Below are 20,718 nucleotides of genomic sequence, written 5' to 3' on the forward strand. Positions count from 1 at the left end.
TGTTGCAATACTCTCGAATATCATTTATTTGAAACACACATTGTCATTGGCTTAAAAATTGGCCCCCAAAACACTTGGTCCCACATTTGTATTCTACACTCAAATACCTTTTTTTTCTCATTTAAATATATGATTGGTTATCTACTCGCAAGTGCCTTCCATTTTTTTTTTCTTAAATACCTTTCATTTGAGTCCCATATTGGCGTGAATGGTCTATATATATATATATTTGGTAGGTTTTGGGGGACGGGTTGAGCCCCTAGGTACCCCATCCGAAATTTGGATACCAATTTTTTGTTTTTAGGTACTATAAGAGAGCATGCAAAATTTCGCTTAAACAGTACCATCCATCCCCGAGATCTGGCATTTCTGAAAATTAGGGTATGGGAGAGGGTCCGCTCCCCCTTCAGATATTAAAAAATGTAGTACCCTATTTTCACCACGGGATCATTATGCACCATCTGTGAAAATTTCAAGAAAATTGGTTTTGAGCCCATACGGAACATACATACAAACAAACACAAATTCATTTTCATATATAAGATTGTCTTTTGTATGGGTTTTATCATAATAAAATACAAAAATACAATACATAATTTACATGAATGATTTAACATACATGTCTTATATATTATTAAAGTATTCTAAATTGAATACGAAGTTTTTCAACATATTCAATAAGTGGAACCTCTATTCTGTTTAAGGATATTTTGCGTTATTCTGTTTGACATAAGAAAATCGTGTTTTTTACTGAACCAGAACTGTTTTTTCCTCATTAATTTTGTAAAAGCTTTATTATGGCAAATGGATTTGTTTTTCTTTGCTCCGACTTTAACTGAAGTTTTGCGTTGTTTTCCCCATCTAAGTTTTGCTAATCTAATATAATTTTCTACATTAGAGATGTGTTCCACCTCCGTTGTAGAATATTATTTAATTAAAAAATTATTTTTTTTTTCATTAATGAGTTTATATTGTGAAAAACATTGGATTTTTCTTAAAAAATATATAACAAGAAAAAATTTTTTAATTCGGTCGGGCCGAACTTTGGAGACTTGATCCCGACACAGATCATATGCGGCAAGGATAACCATTTGCCTAATAAAGCCCTCGGCGAATTCGGGTATCAAGCCTTTAATGGGCGAAGAATCTTTAATCGGTAGACCGGTCTATATGACAGCAATATCCAAATATGTTCTAATGTGGACCATATTTGGCACGGCTATCGAGAGGTCTAATACAATTCACGTATCCAAATTGCGGCGAAATGGCGTAATGAATACGTCTGTTATGGACCCAAGAACTTAAATTGGGGTGTCGCCGTATATGGCACACATGTATATCCAAATAAGGTTCCGTCTCAACCATATTCAACACGACTGTAAAGGCATTCAACACATCTTACATTTCCACGTTTCATAGAAATCGGGTGATAAATGAGCTCCAGACCCTAAATCGGGAGATCGGTGTTATCGGCCACTACACCCATCGATCTGGACCATAATTAACAAGAATTTTGACGAGTCTAGGAGAGACGAGACGAGTTGTTCGGTGGTGGGCTGCAAACTATATACAAGTAATTTAGAAAAGCCGTAAAGATCATTTGATTTGATAGAAAGCCTTCTCTCGGTAGATCTATCATTAATAACAACTCAAAAAGATGATGTGATCAAATATCTCCAGATGTGTTAAATGCGTATTGATAACTGAATGTATGCCATCGATTTCGTCTATATTAGAGCGGTCAGGCAAAAGCAAATTTTTGAGTGACTTCTAATATTTTCAAGAAAGAGAATAGAATTGCTTGCTTCAGGTTCTGGATTCTTGATTGCAATTTTATGGTACACATGAATGCATGAAGAAATGCTGCATTAGTTTAGTCACACTTCACATTCGGTAAATCCAATAGCATTCATTATGGGGGGCTTCTTCTAGAATCAAAACCTTGTTATTTTCCTTTCTCATTGTTTTCAAACCCGTATAGTAAATCTCAAATTAAAAATTGGCGAATATAAGCGCCATCTGGCATTATTTATTCCAATGAATTTTTTTTTTATTATTGCTTGTAGTTACATTTTTAAATAGAGTGAGTAAAACTTGAGCACGTGGAACATGACAGCACTATTGCCAAAAATTGATTTGTCAAAAATAATTGTAATTTTGTTCCACGTGCAGAAATTTTGGATATGGAATAAAATCACATTTTTTTTTTAAGTAGATATGCAACAAACTTACATCTCTATATTTCGGAAAGTAAGAGAGATACGTAAAAAATTATTGAAAATTCACAAAGTTCGTAGCTTAAAACCCTAGAAAGTGATCCTAACTCAAACAAGTAAAAGCGTGCCAAGTTCGGCCGGGCCGAATCTTATATACCCTCCACCATGGATCGCATTTGTCGAGCTCTTGCCACGGTATCTCTTTTTAGGCAAACAAAGCATAAAAGAAAAGAATCGCTATGTTATTGGAACAATATTCAGTTATGGTTCATTTCGGACCATAATTGAACTGAATATTGGAGACCATAGTAGAAGTCATTGCGTAAAATTTCAGCCAAATCTAGTAAGAATTGCGCACTTTAGGGACTGAAGAAGTAAAATAGGAAGATCGGTTTACAGGGGAGCTGCATTAGGCTATAAACCGATTCATGCCATTTTCGACACGTATGCTAAAGTTCACAAGAGAAGCCGTTGTACAAAATTTCCGCTAAATCGGATAATAACTGCGCCCTCTAGTGGCTCAAGAAGTCAAGACCCCAGATCGGTTTATAACGCAGCTATATCAGGTTATAAACCGATTTGAACTATTCTTAGCACAGTTGTTGAAAGTCATAACAAAACACGTCATGCTAAATTTCAGCCAAATTGGATAACAATTGCGTCCTATATAGGCACAAGAAGTCAAGACCCCAGATCGGTTTATATGGCAGCTATATCAGGTTAAAAACCGATTTGAACCATACTCAGCACAGTTGTTAATAATTGCGCCCTCTAGAGGCTCAAGAAGTCAAGACCCAAGATCGGTTTATATGGCACCTATATAAGGTTATGGGCCGATTTGATCCATACTTGACACAGTTGTTGGGTATCATAAAAAAACACGTCGTGCAAAATTTCAATCCAATCGGATAAGAATTGCGCACTCTAGAGGCTCAAGAAGTCAAGACCCAAGATCGGTTTATATGGCAGCTATATCAAAACATAGACCAATATGACCCATTTACAATACTAACCGACCTACACTAATAAGAAGTATTTGTGCAACATTTCAAGCGGCTAGCTTTACTCCTTCGGAAGTTAGCGTGCTTTCGACAGACAGACGGACGGACGGACGGACATGGCTAGATCGACATAAAACGTCGCGAGGATCAAGAATATATATACTTTATGGGGTCTCCGACGAATATTTCGAGTAGTTACAAACAGAATGACGAAATTAGTATACCCCCCATTCTATGGTGGAGGGTATAATAAGATAAAATGGCGTATGGAACAAACATAGGCCGACAATATATAGGACATGGGTACACTTTTTCAAAACTCTTCGAAATAAATAGGCTATGTAATTTAAAAATTTAGCCGGCATGACAATTTACTAATCAATTCTTCTTTTTCGATCAATCACATTCAAAAAGATGTCACCGTGGTACAGAAAATGTCCGCCTGTAACGTCGCACGTAAGGGTTGAAACCCTGGCGAGAACATAAAAAACAAGTAAAAGCGTGCTTAATCCGGCCGGGTCGAATCTTATATACCCTCCATCATGGATCGCATTTGCCAAGTTCTTTGGCCGATATCTCTTTATAGACAAACAAAGGATAATGGATGAGATTTGCTATGCTGTGCCAGCTATAGCAAGCCATATGGGATCATACTTGGTTTGGCTGTTGGAGACCTAAGTGGAATTCATTGTGTAAAATTTCAGCCTAATCGGAAAAAAACTGAGCGCTATATTGGGAGATTTGTTTATATGAATCGATTCAGGCCATATTTAACTCGTAAGTTAAAGGTCATGCAAGAAGTCACTGTGCAAAATTTCAGCCAAATCAGACAAGAATTGCTCTCTCTAGAGGCTCAAGAAGTACAATCGGGAGATCGGCTTATATTGAAGCTATATCAAGCTATGAATCGATTTGAGCCATGCTTGGCGCAGTTATTGATGGTCAAAACAAACCACTTTATTCTAAATTTCAGCAAATAACAATTGTGCCCTCACGAAGTCAAGGTCCGAGATCTGATTATATGGGAGTTTTATCACGTTAGGGGAGGCCACCGTAGCGCAGAGGTTAGCATGTCCTCCTATGACGCTGAACGACGTGGTTCGAATCTTGGCGAGTCCATCAGAAAAAAAGTTCTGCGGTGGTTTTCCCCTCCTAATGCTGGCAACATTTGTGAGGTACTATGCCATGTAAAACTTCTCTCTAAAGAGGTGCGGCACGCCGTTCGGACTCGGCTATAAAAAGGAGGCCCCTTATTATTGAGCTTTGAACTTAAATCGGAATACACTCATTGATATGAGAGAAGTTTGCCCCTGTTCCTTAGTGGAATGTTCATGGGCAAACTTTGCATTTTTTTATCACGTTAGAGCCGATTTGAACCATACTTGTCACAGTTGTTAGAAGTTCGAACAAAACAGTTCATGCAAAATTTCAGCCAAATCGGATAAGCATTGCGCCCTCTAGAGCCTGAAGACGTCAACATCCGATATCGGTTAATATGGCAGCTATACCAAAACATGGACCAAATTGGCCCATTTACAATCCCAACCGACCAGCACTAATAAGAAGTATTTATGCAAAATTTCAAGCACCTAGCCTTACTCTTTCGAAAGTTAGCGTTCTTTCGACAGACGGACGGACGGATGGACATGGCTACATGGACTAAGAATGTCAAAACGATCAAGAAAGAATATATACACTTTGTTGAATCTCAGAGCAATATTTCGATGCGTTACAAACGGAATGCCGAAATTAGTATACCCCATCCTATGCTGGAGGGTAATACTAATACTAGCGACATTGGTGAGGTATTTAGCCGGATAAAACTTATCTACTAAGTATCACTCTGCACTTCATTCGGTCTAAATAACTGTTCTTAGAAAAACTTGTTCTCAAAAACAAATGTACTGAAAATGTTAAACTTAATGTTTCACCACTGTAGTGGAATGGTCTGGTTTACACTACCGCTGCTACGACACGAGTCGCTAACGATCACGAATATTGACGAACTTTTCAAAAACAACAATCTCGGTTCCAAGACATATATGTAAGATTTACCTTTGGTTTGAGATGTTTGCACTGTTATTTTGGCGCCACGAATATCATCACCACTCCGCGATGGTGGTTCCTGTGGCCCAATCGATTGTTGTTGCTGCTGGTCATCGGAAGAACTCAAGTTGTCATCGAAAGACTTTCCCGACATTGACTCAATGGTGGGGGACTTAACAACGTCCACACCGCCTACTATATCGCAAGTTATGGCATAATTTTCACTTTCAGAATTGTATTCCTGTCGGTAGTTGCCATCATTGATGGAGGACGTTGCTAAGCCCAACTGGACACTGGAAACGTTGCCAGTTTCTTTTGAATCACCATTCCTCGGATCACTGTCATTGCGATCCTCCTGTTCATTAACAATGTAGATACTTTCTTCAAGGACACGATCGACCAATACTGTTGCCTCGCGTCGCACATTCTCCAACTGAGTTGTTTTCTGTATACCTTTTACTACATTCGAATCTTTATCAATAACCGATCCATTGCGGTCATCTTCATCCTCATCTTCATCATCGTCATCACCAACACTGTGATCGCCATCGTCATCATCATCGTTATCGCTGCCATGGTCTTTATCCTCACGCTCCTTTCGATATTTATCATTGATAGTATCATATGTTATGGTGCCTGAAAAACAATCGCACATTTTTGTGACATTTATTGCGCGATAATGGTCTTTTTCATTTGTTAAGAGAAATATTCTTTCTCAATATATTGTTCAATTGGTTTCAACGCTTAAAATGTACATACATATGCATGGTAATGGCAATGGCAAATGGGAGCAGTGCAAGTGAAAAAATCTTTTAGAGTATTTAATACCAACATAAGAGAAACTTCCTGAAATCGATTAATCCTCATTGCCAGACTCCTACACCGTTTCCCCCCAGTTTGGTTATATGAATTTCAATTTCTCCACTTTAGTGTAATTGGCATTTTATGATCTAACTTCACTTTACTTGTTCGTATCGGAGTAACATCGATGGTTAGATTTAAAATAAAGGCGTGGGTGGAAGCATTACATCGCAATCTTAATGATGACTGCTGGCTAAAGTGAACTTTAGACTTACGAGTAATTTGGATTCTTTATAAAGTTATATATGTATAACAAACATTTGAATTCATACGTTATATGAATATGAAGTTAACTTACAGTTAGAAAATCACTTAGTATTTATATACTTATGACTTGGCGGGTATTATGCCTAAGTCAACTCACTTGTATTTTGTAACGTGGGCGGTAAGAAAAAACACCCAAAATCTGGAATAAACCACACCTCTAAAACTCGACTTGAGTCAATCTCTTATTTTTTTTTTTTTTTTTTTTTTTGCTTTCTGCACAACAAATCTTATACAGTCCATCGTTTGCTCTTGGGTGAAGTCTGAAGTTTCAACTCCTCTTATCTCTTTTAAAGCTGCTTTGGTCACCACCCTACTCCGCTACTTTCCCCATCGCCCTCAAACAACTGCTCATTCCACTTTCTTCGCCCAAGGAAAGTAGGCTCGGATATTTAAATTAAATCCTGTTTCACTTTGACTACTACAAACGTTAAATATGTAAATTTGCATACAAAATAGCAATGAGCCTTTTGCACACTCTCCAAGCATTTCATTTGTCCTGCCCCGTTTATATGGAATGAAATCATCCATATACTCTCACACATACGTGTGCTACATTTATGCATCTACTATATAGACTATATAGTTTCTTCAACGCCATGCTCGAATCACATTTCAGCCGAGATGGACGTAAAATCAAGAAATAGCTCTGCGCAGAGTTGAGAGCCGATAAGGCGGGGGTTGATTTAAATGGGTGCGGATTGGTTTGTTTGTGGCTAATACCCATCCAATATGCAAATGATGTTATGTAGGACAAATCTTTTTTAAATAAAACCTCAAGACGATCCACCATAGGATGGGGGGTACACAAAGCTAGTTATTCCGTTTGTGACACCTCTAAATATTGATCTGCGACTCGATAAATATATATGTATTTATATTCTTTATCGTCTTGACTCTTTCTCTATCGATCTATGTAGCTATGTCCGTCGATCTGTGAAACTAACAATTTTTGTAAACGGGTGATTTTAATTGTTCGCTGCATTTAATGTACATGTTCGCTTAAAACATACGAAATTTGACAATGCTGTTGGCAACATGTTGAAATCATTTCGTAAAAAGAACTTAGTACTGCTTATCTGAAAAAAGTTCGTTGTCATTTGTCAACGCGCGAAAACTCCAAGTCAGTACTAGGCTTTACTGTAACCGTTCCTTACAAAAAAAAAAACAGAAAATATTTTCTTGGACAGTGTGATTGAAAAAATTTTCGCAACCAGCGCTTTCAAACATTCGTGAATTTATGATTATGGCCCGGGGTGGCCAAAGGTTACAAGGATCGTCTATAACAGAAAACCTCTGAGCTCAAATCGCGACGAGATCATCAGAAACATGTTCAGCTGTTGTTCCGATCACTTATGCTGGTATTTGTGAATATATTAACGAGGACATACTGCTACGCAAGGTGGATTTGTCTACATATTTAGGCACTATAGCACCAATCTCATAAAATTATATGATGTCGAAGCATAAAAAGTGGCAGAGTTTTCTCGAGGCTTATGACGTTCACTATTTTCTTATGCGTTTTATACAAGCGTATGACGTTTTCGTCGGATTTTCCAACACGAGGTGTTATATTGAATCACTCGGTATTTCGGTAGCTGCCACTTTTGAAGCTATTATTCTTTGACATTTGACTAGTAGAAACTACGTCATTGAAAAAAAAATGGAACTTACATGTCTCAACACGCATTGAAAATATTAAAAGCACCTCGTCGGACCGCAATACAGCAAAATTGTGGCATCTGGGGCTCGGAGAACCCAAAAATTATTGTTGACAAACCTCTCCATCCTCAATGTGTAAGTGTTTGATGCGCTTTATGGGCCTTACATTTATGAAAATTATCAACAGTTACGCTGAATGGATTGCGCTATCAAAAGATGATTAATGATTCTATGGTCGGAGTTGGAGAGTATTGATCTGCACAACGTTTACTTTCAATAAGAAGGCGCTAAGTGCCACACAAGCAACGAAACCATTGCTCTTTTGAGGAAAACAATTTCCGGACATTGTTATCTCTGGTTTGAACAGTTCAGTGAAGCGGACATTTTGTTTTGTCGCTCCTCAAGAATAATGTAGGTCATTGTTTTTGGAAGAAAAATTTAAGTCACTCAAGGATAGCTACGATGCAGGTCCATTAGGCGGTTGATGATCTTCGTCAGTCCCCAGATCTAGAGCCCGGGAGTAGGCTTAAAATGGACTCCAAAGATCCAACAGCTGCGATGATGGTATCAGGCCGTAGCATGTTGCCTGCTACTGAAACCTCGACTGGTGGAGCGGCTGCTCCAGGCTCCACTAGGCGACAGACGACTGGTCAGCAGGAGCTTTTGACGAAGACACCTAAGGACAAGGCCGAACCTATTCTTTCTTCGCATGCCTATAATTTGCCTAGGCCTTGGGCCTTCCCCGGCAAACCAACACGCTCTTTCAGAGGTTGTAATAATAGAATAGAATAGAGCGATGTGTCGCTCTCAGGTTTGTTGAGAGGATTGGTGCGAATGATCCTAATAGGGAGAGAGACTCCCTAAATTGGGCTCGGGGATTCGCTGCACAGGCTACCCCAAATATTACACATCTTGATTCGGGAACTGCACCGTAGGATGGGTCCAAGAACCTTTGGTAATGTCGCTAAGGACAGTTTGATGATGGCAGTTGTCGACAAGGGAGAAGAACAGGGCTGCATACCTAGGAATAATTGGAGTGGAATAGTCAATGGACTGTCGTCAGTATACTCCGATGTCCTTGCGGAATTTCCTGAGTCTCCTCCAGTTTGTACCGGCTGAAATGTATGGTTGTGTGCTAAAAAAGATTGGTGAGATCTAGCCAGGTGCAGCACTAGATTTAATCAAGATGGAAGATATTCCTTCTCGACCAATGGCGCATGCTTGGATACCGAGGATTCCCTCAGGGAATGTAATCCCAATCTTTCAACCACCGACTGGAAGATTGGTAGATTGAATGAGGCTGATGGTGACCGGAGACATGCAGTATTCGTACTAAACTCCGGCTGTCTCGTAGACCTCAACAAGCCTGAAGGGGTTGTATCCTACGGTTTCAACAAGTTGAAACTGAAGGTCTATAGAAGCGGTAGGGTTGGGGAATCAGTAGACGACTCAGCAGTTGGTGCTGAACACTTGCCTGAGGAACTATCGACCACATCGCTAAAGTCAGGCTGATTGCAGGAGACTGAATATCCCCTGCCACAATCGAGACAGGAGGGGATGGCATCGAAACGGACCCGACAAGCCCTGTGTGGGTGGGTCATCCAGTTAGACTGGGCTCAAATGGTGCGCCAGCGGGGAAGCACGGAATTTAAAAAGTACTTCGACAGTAGCAACTATTGAAGCATCTAAGTAGGAATCGTCCACACCTGCCCCTCGATGCGTATGGAAGCTCATAATGACAAGTTCTATCGAGTATGGTGAGAACGAATTCCTGGTGGAATCAGATGACGAGGCTAACACAACAGTGTTGGAAGTTCTGAATCCTGACTATGGTCCGGTTTCCACAGATCTCCACCATTGTAAGACCGCTTCGGCGGCACTAAATGTCCTCTTGATGGCAGGGGGATTTGACGAGATTCTCTGGAATGGTTCGTGGACTGTGAATTCCGGGATTTAAACATCTCAAGAGTACGGGGAATAGGAGACACAGAGCCTGTATTCTTGCAAAGAGTAGTTTAAATGGTTTTCTTCTTCCGTCGCTTAGCACTGAAGATTTAGTTGTAGCCAGCCATGATATTAACAAGTCTCATTACTAGCTGGCATCCCTTTATATGGTACACGATTCAGAGATCCCGCCTTCAAACCTTAAGCCGCTGGTTGAAGCCGCTTCTGTAGAGAAGAATAGCCTCATTGTAGAAAGTGATGCTAATATACATCGCCAGATATGGGGAAGTTCGGATGTCAACAAAAGGGGTGAGCTGCTTATTGAATATATTATAAGTTGCAATCTGGCGATTTGTAATAAAGGGGATAAACCGACCTTTATTACCAGGAATAGGCAGGAGGTACTAGATATTACCTTTGTATCGGAAAATATAAGTGGAAGAATATGCGACTGGGATGTGTTGGATGATCACAGCTTCTCTAATATAATCATCGTTATATTAGTTTCAGCCTGGGAGAAAATACTGCAGAAGTGGTCCCTCCGCTAAACAGAAGAAAGGCGGATTAGGATAAATTTCGGCACAAATTCTGCACGCCTATCCCTTCTAGACCAGAAAAGGAAGTGGAAACGGCGGAGGATATAGACGAAGTGGTCAAGCGGATCACGAAGGCCCTGAATGACTCGTTAGTGTCAGCATGTCCTAGTGCCAAGCCAAGGGGCTAACAGCGACCGTCATGATGGACCCCAGAACTGGTTGGTCTAAGGAAGAACTGTAAAAAACTCTTCAACAGAGCAAAAGCCACAAGAGCATGACATGATTGGGACATCTAAATGGCTGAGCTAAGAAAATATAAGTGCGAGCTCAGAAAAAATCCTGGATAGAATTCTGCAGCTCCGTGGAGGATACATCTGAGGCCTCTAGGCTAAGGAAGAGTCCGTTCTCGAGACCTTTTACGGTGGGGTATATTAGAAGTCAGAGAATGTATGAACAATGCCAAGTGACGAAACACGAGAACTACTCGTTGATACACATTTCCCGGGAAATTCTCCAACGGACAAAGTGGCGCCAGAAGAGGTTGTCACTGGTATGCATTCGTCGGAGGTTATTAGGGAAATTGTGTCTGAGCCGAAAATCCTTTGTGCGATGATAGACTGGTTCCCTGGTGGGATGGATGTAAGGGCAAAGATACCTGGAGATCGCCTGTCGCGCCAGCAGCCCTTCACGACCTAGTCGGCTACATAGAGGGTTCTCTCGCCGTCAAGGAATATACAGTGGTAGCTTTTCTTGACATTGAAGGTGCTTTCAATAATGTAAAACCGACGTCAATCATGAAGAATTTGGAGTTTCTAGGCATCAACTTTACCCTAAGAAAGTTTATTAATAACTTACTTACTAAAAGATGCATTATGGCAGGCTTGGTATCTGTGGATCTAAAGTGGAACGCCTCAATGAGGTGTACTGTCTCCTCTACTTTGGAATATAGCCATTAACAATATATTATTGTCTCTGGAAGAAAAATATGTAAAAGTGGTCTGATGGCGTAGCCATTGCGATTATTGAAAAGTTTCCCAGCACTCTAAGAGATGTACTTCAGGATGCTCTACGTGTAACAGCGAAATGGGTTACAGAAAGTGGTCTAGGTGTAAATCCGTGCAAGACAGAAGTAGTTCTTTACAGCATGAGATACAAGTTGCCTGCAATGGCAACTTGGGAGGAGAGAATGTTCCATTTACAGGAAGCGCAAAATACCTAGGTGTTTTGCTGGACAGGAAATTGAACTTTAAATTCAACATTTTGGAAAGGGCCAGAAATGCAACTCTTGCCCTATACACCTGCAAGAGAGCCATTGGCAAAAGTTGGGGATTATGTCCGCGTGTCATGCATTGAGTATATACTGCAGTTGTCAGACCTATTATGCTATATGGTGTTGTGGTCTAGAGGACGGCGCTTCAAAAGTCCACCTACTGCTCAATACTTATTCGGATCCAAAGGAAGGCTTGTTTGTACCACAGCTGCACTGAGGACGACACATCTTATGCCTCTGGACATTGTAGCTACCCAAATTACAGCGACCACTGCCGTGAGGTTAAGGGAGCTTCCTAATAGGCCATGTGGCGCTACGGACACTGTGTTATCCTTGATTCAATATGTTCCAGGCAGTGTGGATTTCAACCTACCTGAGCCGCTTTTTCATAAAAATTACTGTACCACTATTCCTGATAGGACCGATTGGAACTACGATATCCCTGGTTACAGAAGTTACATAGACTTTTATACGGATAGTTCCAAACTAAATGACTAAATGTGTCCTTTGGGGTGTACACTAAAGATTTAGAACTGGTCATATCGAAAATGTTACCCGACCACTACAGTGTGTATCAAGCGGAGATTCTCGCAATTAAGGAAGATATAATGTCATTAGAACGATTGGCATAAATATCTTCTCAGACAGCCGGGAAGCCACTAAATACCTGGAGAATGTATTTCTGAACACAAAAACCGCCTCGACTTTCGCAAATCTCTGAACGAGATGGCTAAACAGTTCAAGATTCACCTGTTCTGGGTGCCGGGCCACAGAGATATCCCAGCGAATTATAAAGCGGACGAGCTTGCGAGACTAAGAACTACCCTACACATTCCAGGGATACTGGAATCTCTGGATATGCCTCTGGCAACATGTAAGCTAAGTTTTCAGGACCAGGCCCGAAGGACAACGAATGATAGGTGGTCACGAAGAGGGGGCTGTGAGCATTCCCAAAACTATGTGGCCTAATCTAGACTTGAAGAGTTCTACTGCTTTGCTGTCATTGGCTAGAACAGACGTCTCAGTCATTGTGTCCGTCATGACAGGCCACTGTCTAATCGAAAAACATGCTGACAGACTGAAGGTTGCCAGCAACGACTTTTGCAGAAGCTGTAGAGACATCAAAGAAGAAGTAACTATTGAACACCTTTTGTGAGGGTGTCCCACACTAGCAGTCAGAAGAAATTCCACTTTAGGTTCTCATCTTTTTGAGAACCTGTCTGATTTAGCGGATGTGAACATTCGCAAGTTATTGGGCTTTTTAAAGCGATGTGGATGGTTCAACGGTAGGAACTACGAGGCATCTTCTTTCTTCTGTTCCTGTGGTATCACAATGGACGAAAACGTCTAATTGAGTCTGATGGCAGACTGCCACTTAAACCTAAACCTCTGGAAGAGTTTATCAACTTGCAAGTTCTTTTGCTTGGGGCCACGTGAAATAAAAGGAGTACGCTGGAGAATTACAGCGAGTTGCCAAATTTTCAAGCACACTTGTTCAGCGTCTCGATTTATGTTGATGCTTTTGTTTGGCTGGATGAACGAAAAGTGATTGCTTTCGTATTTGCTCGAACTGAACATTTAGTTCGAATCACTTCATTAGTAATCGAACATGAATGTTAGTACTCACTCTGAGAGTGTGGCTGAAAATGTTGAAAGTGGAATTTACACACCGTTTGACAATCCCGAGGGTCGGAGGTTTTTTATTTGAAGCCAAAATGACCGACATTATTAAATCTGACGGTTCAAGTAGTGCATCAGCGACGTGTGGACGGACAATTATTTTAAGCGAAATTTTCTAGACGTGACATGCATTCAATGGATTTTGAGTGGTCAACCAGCGTAAACATTCTAAGGAAGCTCATATGTATTTTTAATGACTTCGGTGTTCCATATATCGAAAAAGTAACATTTTTAAATTATTAATTAATTTAATGAAATTAAATTTATAATGTTAGAATTAAGCCATAAAACCAAATGAAATTAAAGGATTTTTTTTTCTAAATCTTTGTTAATTTATGGAAGCGAAGGGCAATTTATGTAGCTTGATTCCAATCAGACTTGTTCGTTGGCACTTTAAAAAAATCAAATCGAATGCAACAATCAGAAAAATCATATCAAGCACGACCCTTTAAATTGAGCGCCCCGTTCAACAGAGTCATTCACAGGCTCCTAACCAAAACAAGATGTGAGTTGCTCGATTGGATCCTAGTGCTTCAATCATTTCGTTTTTGAATCACAAGATTTTCGTAACGTTCTGAGCGAGTTGAATAGATTGGTTTCACTTGTGCACATGATTGATTTTTACTCGTTTTTCAAAACAGATGATGAAGCCTACACAATCATACTCGTTGCAGCTCTCTGGTGCACGCCAACAGCCCAGCGTCGATTCAACACGCAAAGGTTAGCATGTCCGCCTATGACGCCGAACGCCTCGAGTTAAACCTAGGCGTGAATATCAAAAAAAATATTCAGTGGTTGGTGGTTTTCACTAATGTTGGCTACATTTGTGAAGTATCGTGCCATATTAAAACTTCTGTATCAAGTGGTGTAGCTATGCGGCACGCCCTTCGGGCTCGGCATAAAAAGGAGGCCCCTTATTATTGGGCTTAAACTTTAATCGGACTGCACTCATTGATATGAGAGAAGTATCCCCTGTTCCTTAATAGAATGTTCATGGGCAGCCACTTGGCGATTTATCACAACAACAAAAATAAATTTTACTAGAAAATGTCCTTGTGCCCTTAAGGCGGTGATATCGGCGAAAAATGCGCAAACAGAACAAACATTGCAAGAATTAGTTTTTTTTTTGGCGAAATAACGGTAAGCCCTGTGACTAACCTAATTTCTGGGGGAACCTACCGATTCGCACATGTAGCAAACTTTTTATGTATTGAAATAATTGAAACTGAGTCTGGCATTTGGAATAATGAAAAGGAGGTTCTTAATGCAAAGGTATCAAACAACGAGTAGATGAGATGGTTGGTGGTGGATAAAGGTGACCGACAACAGATCTGTAATATGTGTAGTAATAAAATATATGATATATGTGATTGAGCATGTGAGTAATGAATAAAATGCTAGTACATCTGTTAGTAAATATACCTATGGCATAGACAAATAAATCTATAAACTTCTAAATAAATTTTCAAAAAAAAAAAAAAACAAAAGACAAATAGAAGAAAGTAAATTGTGCCGTCATTCGTGTAAATAAAACAGACAACATGAACGGAAAATGTTTTGAGTTACTTTGTTAACAATTGAGCTAATGCATCCATACTTTCATTGTTCTACGTCAATACTACGAAAAAACGACATTAACATTTTTCCACCTCTGTATATGTGTCATTATATCTCGTTCCTTGAATGCCTGAATGAAGCTGAATGAATAAAGCAAATAGTCTCATCAGAAATGTTTTGAAAGTATAGAATTTGTTTTTGAGGTATTAAGGCAATCTTGTTTCAAAATATATCTCAGGAACCCATACCATCCATTACAGCGACATGTGAGGTAGCATTTTCAACTTTTGAAGTAATGTCCTTACACATCAAGGCCTGTACGCAGCTTTAGCAAAAAATTTGTTCCCACAAGAAATGCTAGCTGACGTAGGCTAGGTGAGAAACCTGAAATCTAATTTACAAGTTTGTGACTCCTATATTAATTGAGATGAAATGTTGCATTCATTTAAACAAATATTTATGTTCATTGACTTCGTGTATCTATCAAATGACTCAGTTGGCTTTTTATATCCACCACCGAAGGATGGGAGTATATTCATTTTGTCATTCCGTTCGCAACACATCCAAATATCCATTTTCGACACTATAAAGTATATATATACGATCTAGCCATGTTCGTCCGACTGTCTGTTGAAATCACGCTACAGTCTTTAAAAATAGAGATATTGAGCTGAAACTTAGCACAGACTCGTTTTTTTTTTTTTTGTCCATAAGCAGGTTAAGTTTGAAGATGAGCTATATCGGACTATATCTTGATATAGCCCCCATATAAACCGATCCTTCGATTTAGGGTCTTAGGCCCATAAAAGACACATTTATTATCCGATTTTGCTGAAATTTGGGACAGTGAAATGTGTAAGGCTCTTCGACATCCTTCGTCAATTGGCCCAGATTGGTCTAGATCGATCCTCCGATTTGGGTCTTAGGTCCATAAAAGCCACATTTATTATCCGATTTTGCTGAAATTTGGGACAGTGAGTTGTGTTAGGACCTTCAACATCCTTCGCCAATTTGGCCCAGATCGGTCCAGATTTGGATGTAGCTGCCATATAAACCGATCCTCCGATTTAGGGTCTTAGGCCCATAAAAGCCACATTTATTATCCGATTTTCCTGAAATTTAGGACAGTGAGTTATCTTAGGCCCTTCCACATCTTTCTTTAATTTGGCCCTGATCGGTTCAGATTTGAATATAGCTGCCATATAGACCGATCTTGATTTAAGGCTTTGGGCCCATAAAAGGCGCATTTATTTTCCGATGTCGCCGAAATTTGGGACAGTGAGTTAAGTTAAGCCCCTTTGACATACCTCTGCAATATGACACAGATCGGTAAAGATTTGGATATAGCTGCCATATACACCGATCTCGCGGTTTGGGGGCCATAAAAGGCACATTTATTGTTTGATGTCGCTGAAATTTGAGACAGTGGGTTGTGTTAGGCTTTTCGGCGTCCTTCTTCAATTTGGCCTAGATCGGTCCAGTTTTGAATATAGCTGTGATATAGACCAATCTCTCGATTTAAGGTTTTGGGCCCATAAAAGGAGCCTTTATTGTCCGATTTTGCCCAAATTTGGGACAGTGAGTTGTGTAAGGCTCTTCGACATTTTTCTGCAACTTGGCCAAAATCAGTCCAGATTTGGATATAGCTGCCATGTAGACAGATATCTCGATTTAAAGTCTTGGCCCCATAAAAGACGCATTTATAATCCGATTTCACTGAAATTTGACACAGTGACTGGTTCAGATCGGTTTATTTTTAGATATATCTACTAAAAAGACCAATATTTTGTTATACACAATTGAACAATGACTTGTACTTATTAGTATTTGGTTCAAATCGGAACATGTTTCGATATAACTGCTATGGGACATAAGGTATGCAATTTTCACCGGATTTTGATGAAAGGTGGTTTGCATATATACCCGAGGTGGCCTGTATCCAAAGTTCGTACCGGCCGAACTTATCGGCAGTTCATTCATTTAGCATAGCTGTTATAAATGGCAAGTGATATAAACTCCATGGTGATATAAACTCTAACCATGGACGTCCTTCTATCGAGAACACAAATATGTAGCAATTGAAACTTTGAACAAATACTTTTTATTGATGTTGGCGTGGGGATGGCAAATGAGTTATATCGGTTCACATTTGAATATAACTCTCATATAAGAAGATCCTCCGATTTGATATTTTAAAGGGTAAATTTGTATCCGATTTGGTTGGAATTTGGCATGTGATGTGTAACTTTATACCCACACAAAATCCCGTTCAAATAGAACCATAAAAAGAGACAGCCCCCATATACACCGATACCCCGATTTGAATTTTGTGGCACCTGAAAACCTCAATAATTGGCTGAAATTTATCATGTCAAGTACATTTGCTCCCTGCAATACCCACACAAAATACCGCCTAAATAGGTCAATAAATAGATATATCCCCACCATATAAACCGATCCCTCGTTTTGGCTTCTTGAGCTCCTAGAAGCCACCATTCGTACGCGATTGAGCCGACAACTTTGATATGTGAAGTGAGTTTATATCTTCCAACACCAATACAAAATTCCGGTCATATAGGTTCCGGGTTTAAAGGTGTGACAAGTGAAATTTGGTGTGTGGTGCTAGTACACTATAAAAGATATTCTTTTAAAGAAATTGGCTAGCACTAACACGAGGAAACAAATTCAAAAATCGGACCACAAATAATCCTTTCGCAACCCGAACAAATTTTGAAGGACTCAATTGGCATTGAGGCATTTATTTTAGTTGCAAATGTTTTGACTAATTGATTTTTTAACTATGGTAAGGTTAGGTTGAAAAGACGGTGCGTATATAAATCCGCCCAATGCCACTATGGACATACACCTAAACTGAAAAGTAACCTCGAAAAAAAATTTTAAGTTAGGAATTCCGTGCTAGTTACAAAATCCTTAACTGTTTTTATACAGAATTCCCCTAAGTTTGTTCATGTCTGGTCTTGTGTCCCCACTTAAGTACTGTTTTTTTTAGCCACGAAAGCCGGGCAATGACATGGGAAATGCTCCGACGTCTCATCATCTTCCCCACATGCTATCACTTGCCGCACCGATTATGCATAAGTGAGCTCCTAGTCCTTTGTGTCCTGTTATGATACCAAAAGCAATACTGATCTCCTTCCTACTTTACTTTTACCTCGTCCTTTCGCGATCCGGATCACCCCATAGGAATTTCGCCGTCCTACCGACTGTTGTGCTGTTAAACAGTGTTCAACATGCGCGTTCGTCACCCATGCCCTTAACTCGGACTGCGTCGCCCCTGAGGCTTCAGGTTAACCGAGTTTATTGACGGCAGTCCTCTGTTCTTTACTGTCAAATCATCTACCTCTTCATTCCCCCTTACTCCGTTAAGGCCGCACCTAAACGATACGGATTGCGCCATCCTCAGAGAAAGCGTTAATCTCCTTCTTACACTGCAAGACTGTTCGTGACCCTACCGGCCTGGTTATTTCCTTTATGGCCATTTTACTGTACGTAAAGATGTTCATACTCGACGTTCTCGCGTTAGCCACTCACCACCTCACGCATTCCGTGATCGCCCTGATCTCCGCCTTCTGGACCGTATTACGGTCAGACAGTCTATAACAGATCTTAGTCCCTGGGTTCTGAATGTTGATCTCCAGACCCAATCTGTCTCCTAGCTTTGATCCATCCGTGTAACATGATCTTCCAGATGGCAATACTATGCTTCCGTCAGTCCAAGACTCAAGTGTTGTCTCAGGTATCGGATATCTAGAATAGTCTCCAGTGCCCTAGTAGGCGTGGTTCTCATCGCTCCGCCTATGCTAAGGCAATATGTTTCCTGAACCCGTTGTGTTATTCAAAGATTTGCACTTTTTTCCATTGCAGTCCACCAAACTACTGAGGCGTAAGTAAGTATTGGTCTAATCATGTTCCGTAGAGCAGTGGACTATCCTCGGATTTAGGCCCCATTTCGAGCTTACGACCCATCCACATAGTACCCAATATCTGTGGGCCTTTTCGGTATGCTCTGATTGTGACACTTCCAATTCCGTTTCCTGTTCATGATAACTCCTAAGTATATCACCTTTTCAAATATCGAAATCGTTCTATTAAGTATACGTGGTGCGTCAAATTGGCCTACCTTCGTCTTCGTCGTGATCAGTCAGATTTCAGTCTTCTCTGGGTTAACATTGAGACCCCTAGGTCTAGCCCAGTCGTATGCCATCTGCAATACCCTTTCGGCCCTTCGACCAGCAATGCAGTTCGCGTCCTTAACCCTTAGAATTATTATAACATCGTCTGTGTAGCAGACAGGTTCAAATACCTCCTCAGTCAGCATTCGTAATAGGTTATTTATGGTGGTCACTCATAGGAGTGGCGATAAAATGCCCCCCTGTGGCGTGCCATGTGCCACTATCTCCCTTATATTTATGTCATGGGACCGGCAATTTATCAACCTGTTCCTTAGCATATGGTTTATCCAGTCTCTAAGGACCTGGTCCACCCAGTACTGGTCTAAGGATTGGAAATATTCCATCATGTTTGGGTGACTTAAATGGTTTGAAGCTCCTCAGGGCTTCCTTTCCCATAAATTCTGTTATGATAAGCCCTCGATCAACATCATTATTCCAAGATTTCGGCGAGTCCCGTCGTATCCCGTGGAAAATGTGTTTTCATCAAAAGCCTCAACATGTCTTCCGTTGTGCCTGCTCTCACTCCCATGTCGTCTACTAACGTTTCAGTTTGGACATGGGTTTCTTGAGAGAAACCCTCCAATCCTGAACCACATCGATTTGATTTTCCGAACATATTGTCACACCTAAAACCTCCTACCAAATCCTAAAAACAAAGGTAGCCGTGGTATATATATGAAGTGTTATTGGGTCGTTAGTATTCAAGAATTCTGCTTGACCCACTTAATGATGTTGGTAAGAGTTCGCACGGCACCCTATTAGTGAGAAAAAAATAAAAGGCATTTAGTTCGGCCGGACCGAACTTTGGATACCCACCACCTTGGGTATATTTGTAAAACACCTTTCGTCATAATCCGGTGAGAAATTCATTATTTATGTACCCATAGCAGCTATATCAAAATATGGGCCGATTTGAACCAAATTCGGCACGGATGTTGAGTGGTCTAAAAAATACAGCTCACTGTTCAATTTTGGTTCAATATTGGTTTTTTTGGCAGCTATATCCAAATATAGACCAATCTGAACCATATAGGACACACATGTCGAAAAGCCTAACATAGGGCTCTCAATAGTCTTTGGGAATGTAGTGCACCTCAATCAATTTGACAAAGGTGCTGATGAAGTTACATGGCGTAATAACACACACTTGCTCAAACTTTTATAAGTTCGTAGAAAGTATTGATGTTGATCTCGAGCTGGAAGATGTTCGAAGAATTATGGAAAGAAAAATACCACCTCTAAAATTTCTGGCAAATCGAGTAACAATTGCGGCCTCAGGAAGTCAAACTAGGAGATCGGTTCATGCGGAACATATATCAGGTTATGAAACGATTGGAACCATGGCTGTTGGAATTTATGGCAAAGCATTATATGCGAGATTTCAACCAAATCGGATAGTAATAGCGCGCTCTACAGGCTCTAGAAGTCAAGATCCGAGATCGATTTATATGACAGCTATATCCAAACATGAACCCATTACAATACCGA

General features: G+C 40.3%; 1 protein-coding gene across 3 annotated transcripts in view; it reads right to left on the reverse strand.

Annotated features, from left to right (window-relative positions):
• Positions 1 to 20,718, reverse strand: part of LOC106087778 (titin) — a 64,579-nt gene that overhangs the window by 21,999 nt on the left and 21,862 nt on the right. For 2 of the 3 annotated variants that reach the window (XM_059364615.1, XM_059364595.1), the window contains exon 3: positions 5,273 to 5,899. The exons of the other annotated variant lie outside the window; for it this stretch is intronic. In XM_059364615.1, coding sequence (XP_059220598.1) covers positions 5,273 to 5,899 — 627 coding nt within the window. The remainder of the gene's footprint in view (positions 1 to 5,272; positions 5,900 to 20,718) is intronic. 3 annotated transcript variants of the gene reach the window in all.

This window comes from Stomoxys calcitrans, chromosome 1 (assembly GCF_963082655.1).
Source record: "Stomoxys calcitrans chromosome 1, idStoCalc2.1, whole genome shotgun sequence".
NCBI classification, from domain to species: Eukaryota; Metazoa; Arthropoda; class Insecta; order Diptera; family Muscidae; genus Stomoxys; species Stomoxys calcitrans.